This window comes from Cryptomeria japonica, chromosome 1, assembly GCF_030272615.1.
Source record: "Cryptomeria japonica chromosome 1, Sugi_1.0, whole genome shotgun sequence".
Classification (NCBI taxonomy): Eukaryota; Viridiplantae; Streptophyta; class Pinopsida; order Cupressales; family Cupressaceae; genus Cryptomeria; species Cryptomeria japonica.
In genome coordinates, this window is record NC_081405.1 from 682,638,789 (window position 1) to 682,644,788 (window position 6,000).

The 6,000-nt window shown below is 38.6% G+C and overlaps 1 protein-coding gene across 3 annotated transcripts in view; it reads right to left on the reverse strand.

Moving 5' to 3' along the window:
- Positions 1-5,717, reverse strand: part of LOC131044849 (protein translocase subunit SecA, chloroplastic) — a 169,748-nt gene extending 164,031 nt beyond the window's left edge. The window contains exons 1-2 of one of the 3 annotated variants that reach the window (XM_059221447.1): positions 5,344-5,717; positions 3,578-4,082 (exon numbers count right to left, since the gene is read on the reverse strand). In XM_059221447.1, the coding sequence (XP_059077430.1) occupies positions 3,578-4,075 (498 nt within the window). In that variant the 5' untranslated portion in view covers positions 4,076-4,082; positions 5,344-5,717. The remainder of the gene's footprint in view (positions 1-3,577; positions 4,083-5,343) is intronic. The other 2 variants (XM_059221445.1, XM_059221443.1) reach the window with 2 other exon arrangements.
- Between the last annotated feature and the right edge of the window lie 283 nt (positions 5,718-6,000).

The following is a 6,000-nucleotide window of genomic DNA, read 5'->3' on the forward strand; positions in this document are numbered from 1 at the left end:
CTACGGTCGTACGGTTGCCCTCACCTCCGTTCTCACCCACGTCCGGCTCCCTTCGGTGGTCCTCACTGCGCAACATAAGGGATAAGTTCCTGAACTGATCCCGGGTCTCTTCGACTAGATTCCTTCGTAGCCTTGTTTCCTCCAAAAACTCTTCGTGGCTTCTCACCCTACGGTGTTCTGGCGACGCGTAGAAATTTTCCTCGGCTTCTGCACCCTCCGTGACACCTCCTTGGTTCCCTTCAGGCAACCCTTCGGCAGGTCGTCCTTCGGCAAGTTGCCTCAGCCTCCGTCTATGTTCTACTTGTTGTTCCAGAATCAAGGCCCTCTGTGCGGCCTCCCACTCCTCCGTTTGTGCTTTCTTATTTCTATCTTTGTTTAATAGGTTGGGCATAATAGCAACAACACATGAAAATAGAACACTTCTTTATTAATTCATCCAGTCAGATACAATTTGTGTCAATAATACGACACCATTATTATAATATAGAATGTTCTTTATTCCTCCTGGGGGTTCAGAGTTCAATTTCCCCTTGGCCTCGTGCCATCACGCTCAGCCTCCCAGCCACGACTGTTTTCTGCGTACTGTTGGAGGACTTGTTGGCGTCACTCCTCACGGGCAATCTCCTCCAAGCGACTTCGTTGTGCCAGTGATGTCTATGCAAGCAACCGGGGGAGGTGGTTCATCAACTGATTTACTGCGGGGCTAACTTCCAATGCGGTCCACACGGCACTTGTTGGGACTTCAGCCTCCGTGGCCTCTCTTCGGGCGTAGGTCTCAATGGCCACCTGAAGGAGGATTGAGAATTCCCTCGTTGCAGTGTATTCTCCGTGGTAGAGCTCTATTTGCGCGTCATCGACCTCTGGGTTTATCTCACCAACAGGTAGGCCCATCGTGTCCATGCGCCATCCGCTCCTTCCTTTCCTGAGTATGTATAGGCAATGGCGCCAAATGTTTGCCGCATACAGGTAAACCTTAAATGCAGAAAGTAAATGCACAGAATATAATGGAGATATATTAAGAACCAGCTTTTGTATTAATTCAACAGTTCATATATCAAGTGCTTACAACATCACATCAGATACGACTATCATGACGCTACTTCGAACAAAAGGTATGCAATATATAATACCCAAAGGGGTGCGACCAACCGTCACGTCCAACTGCCCCTTCGGGACGACTAACTAACTGCCGTAACCCATTATTACACACAATAACATAACATAACATAATACGACCACATATAATGATTATTCCCGGCAACAATAAGTAGAACCATAATTAGAGAAATTATATTTGTTTAATCTTCACAAATGCTGAGGGGGGGTGGCAATCCAAGAGACACATCTTTCTTGGGCAATACAACCCATGGTGAGGGGACATGACCCTATGATGGCAAGCAAGGGGTATAAGAAAACCCTCCAGCACCAAGGCAAAAGGGCATCGAACATCAGAGTAATCATACAAGCAAAAATATGACTGTATAACAGCATCTACGGCACTTTGGTACGAGGCATAATCAGACTACTTATATATATGTATAGAAATGGATGTATACATATGTTAATGCCCAAAACTATGTGCAGATTTCAATCCTCGTTATGCTTATATGCTTACAGCAATTATATGTTAATGAATATTATCCATATCTATGCATCTGATAGTTTAATAAAACCTACAATAATCAACCATACTAGGGAAGGACAGGAAGAGCAATGAAGGTGAATGGTGAAAGACTCCTCACTGGGTATGGCACCTCGTAAAGATGGTTAAGGACCACGAGACCACCTCATGATGATGGTTAAGGACCGTCGGTTAAAAACCACATGAGGCCAAGGAGGATAAGATCCTGACCTTGGGCCCAAGGTCGAGTTAGGGCACCCTATTGTAAGTCTTCCCTCCAAGCCCTATATGGGTTAATTATTGAAATTTGAGGCAGACCAAAATGGGAACCTCAATCGCATGGCGAAAGAAGAATGGCCAGATGAGGGGAAACAAAAAGTGGACACCTCACTGGACAGACCACCTCATATGGATGGCACGGGCCACATGAGGCTGCAATGGATGGTATATCTGCTCTTGGGCATAGGGTAGAGGATCCGAGACACCCCATCGAAGTCACTCTCCCATGCTCTCTTATGGTTGAGCCTTCCAAATATGGTTAATGCTTTATGATTGAATTGATAATTCTGCCATGGATTTACTAATGTTAAATTATTATAATCAGCTTATTGGAATTGTTGTTGTAAATGATTTCTAATCTGTTTGCAGGGTTACGATCAGGTGAAGGTACACTCTAAACTCACTTACTTGGAAATTGAGAAGTAGGGAAAATTTAGGGCATTCCCAATTAGGGGACATTACATCCTTATGGATCATCCTCTTACCCAAAGATTATAATAAAGAAATCCCTAGCACAAAGGAGGAAATTGCAAATCCTGCTCACGGAAATGGGATTCATATGAAGTCCATATATAAAGCACTTCTATAGGAAACCATTAATAATGTGAGTGATTTTCAAAATTCAACCACAAGGTTTCAAGTCACTATACAATGAGTGGCAACGAATGGTAACTCTAGGAAAACATCCAAGAATAACTCCACCTTAAAGAAGTGAAGGACAGAAGAAGAAAATGGATACTGAAGATGAAGAAAGTATTGGCACCTCCACTTAGAGGCCTAAGCACATCTGCAGAAGCCCGTATTGAAACGATTAGATGTGAAATTAAATTAAAAGGGAAATTCTGAAAATGCATGAAAACAAGATCTAAACTAGGAAAAACAATTTCACGAGATAAAGTATGCACACACTAAGAAATACAATAGTTTTTTAACAAGGTTACACCAAATGCTTGAATAAATCTCCAAAACAGATTACAATTGCACAAATCTCTTATCTTGCACACGATACAATTACTCCTCACAACTCTAAAAACTGAGGATTGTATGAAAGAGTTTGTTATTAACAGACGACATCCCCTAATTCAAGAGCAAAATCCTCAATAATTTTTATATTAAAAAACGAAGAGCATAGCACTGGGAAGATAGGTCCATAAATAGAAGATTCTCTGAGTTAAGCTTACACTTTAACATTACGGACAAGATAAAATTATAACTTCTTAACTTATATGCAAGCACAATTAATATTATCAGCATATAGTTAAAAATATACACTAACAGCCCTGCTGAAACAAAACCCTTCCATGCACTACTGCTACCCAGATATACTCATAATGTTTCAAGATTTACCAAATTTGCATATTGATATTTAAACTTATACAAGAACCAATTTAGGCTTTTATTATGCACTAGGATAGTCTTGAGCATATAGACAAAACAAGAACTTTGTTTGGCCTGGACAACATGTAATATTCGTTATGGCAAAATCAGATCCTATAGAAGTTATTTACTAGACAAACACAAAATAGTAATGATGCCAAAGTTGGATATATATTTCAGCGCTTAGCATGAATATGAGTTTGTATAACCTTGTTAACATCGAAGCTTCTGTTTTAACCTTTGTCATGAATAAAAATAATGGAAAAAGCAGTGGCAAAAGAATATTCAACACGTGCATACCGGTAGAAGTGAGTCCAATGATTCTCCCTTGGTTATTCGTTGTTTGAACTCTACAGTTTTGCCCCTCAATTCATCGTCCGATAATTGTGACATTTTTTCTTCCAAAGCATTCACAGCAGCCACAGCTCCAGCATACTGTTGTCTGGTTGTCTCTGCCATGTCATTTCCTTTAAACAATCCACCAAGCAGGCCACCTAAAGATGCCACAGCAGTTGCTTTAACATCCCTGCAGCCCCTGGAAGGAGCAGTTCCACCCTCCCAGCTCGATATCCTGCCCTTTCTGTTTGAAAAAGAGCAGCACAATTCTCCTGGTGAATGTGAATGAGAACAGAGACCATGGTAATGAACTGATGGAGGAGACGAACTGAACGGGGATGGAAGCGCAGAAGTTGAGCAAGGCCCAACTGAAGAACTTTGGATATGAATTTGATGTGAAGCACAAGGTGTTGCTCCATGCTCCCCTCTCAAGAAGGCTCCTGCTAGCATTTGAGCTGCCATTCTTGCACTAGAAAAAAAAAGTATACATTCAGTATTCACAATCCCAAGAAAAAATATATATGAATCTACCCGTGAAAACCATCGCCAATTGACTTCATGAAACATTAAGTTGTCCAATAATGTGATTTGAATTTCACACTTTAGCAGTTAACGGTAACTTGAGGATAAATTCTTGGATACCTAAAACCCAAATCTTCTAAATCAATAAATCTAAAACAACATGAAATTCATTGCACAAGCAAATACATTATAATAGCTACAGACTATGTTGAACAGGAAATCTATGAGTGTATCAAAATAATGTAAAATTAAGGGGAAAAAAAGTTTAGGAATATCCAACAACCTGGGACATAAATCTTATAAATATAAAAAACGACAAGAATTAAATCAGAAACCATGTGTAGACAATATGCTCAAAAACAATCATTCTAGAATAGGAAATTTATGGACAAGAATTCAAACAGAATTTCACACAGAGAAAAAATGCTCGAAATTGTTCTATGATGTAGATTAGGAAACCTAAGAATAGGAATTCAATCAACATACCCTTTGTAGACAAAACACTCGAAGTTGTTAATTTCGTACACAAGGAACATATGGGAGCACCGCAACAAAAATGTGTGGATGCCCAATTTCATATGTAATAAAAAACTAAATTAGAACATGTATCAAATGGAATCATAAAAGATAAAGTATCACGTTATAATTTGAATGGTTTTATTTCCTTTTGTTGTAGAACTGGCCGTCCAAATAAAGACGATATACACTTTCAAAAATCTTTGGGCTACAATGGTCTGTAAGACCTATCAAACTATATAACTAGATTAAATGATTGATTATATGAGTTCCTAGATTTAAGATAAATTCTCCAAATTTTGATTGATTGTCTCTATTCAAGATTTCAGGAACTATGTTATGACAGCAAATATGTGTGTGATTTGCATGATGATGGGTACATTGAAATGAAATGTGTCTTGTCATAATAACAGAAAAAGCTGCCTAAACAGCGGCAAGAACTATTTCCCACATGATCGAACTGGAAGTAAAAATGAAAGAAAGAAAACTACAACATAAAAAACTGTTTATTGATAGCAGAAAATTCATGACTGGCAGGCCAATGACAAGCGAACAGCTGTTCTTATTAGGTTAAAATTGCATATACATACAAGCTCCTATATGTGAAAATTGCGATATTCTATCCCAAACAGAAAATATCTTAAAGCACCCAACAGAGATACGGTAGAGAATGATGAAGAATATTCACTTACAAGATTGCAGAGCTGCAAGTGGAAGAAGAATTAATATGAGGGCGGAATTGGAGAAGAATTGGACTTGTACTGGATAAAATAACAAAAAAATGTAATAATGAATGAGGGTGGAATTGTAGAAGACTGGTTCTGAGAATCACTTCGAATTAAAGAAGTTTAAGGGTCTAACTGCATTGAAGTTGATTTAATCCGTTGGGAGCTGATTCTGAGATTTTTGGTGGATTGGGTTCGTCCTGCCAGTCGTGTACATGGCAATGAGCTCAGATTGCCATGTTGAAAAGTTTTTTGAAAAATGGATAAGGGATTTGTGGATTAAAAGTGTGAGGCGGCAATTGAGCCCCATGGACGGGTAAATGAAATGGGTGAGGGTATTTTGGGATTGCAGTGATTTTAATACATTAAGCTTGCGAATAAATGTGTCATACCTTGTAGGTTCTCTTCGCTTTGGGGTTAATTTTAACTTGGCTGCTTTTTTACGTAACGGTACGATTTTTTTTTAATTCATATATAATTTTGTCTTCCTTAATTTTATTTTGTATTTTATTTGGATTGGGTGATATTTTTGAGTGTATTAACTTTTTATTTTGGTTTGAAATTATAATTTATGGTATTGATCTAGGTTAGTGGTGTAGTTTGTGAAAAATAAATGATTAATTT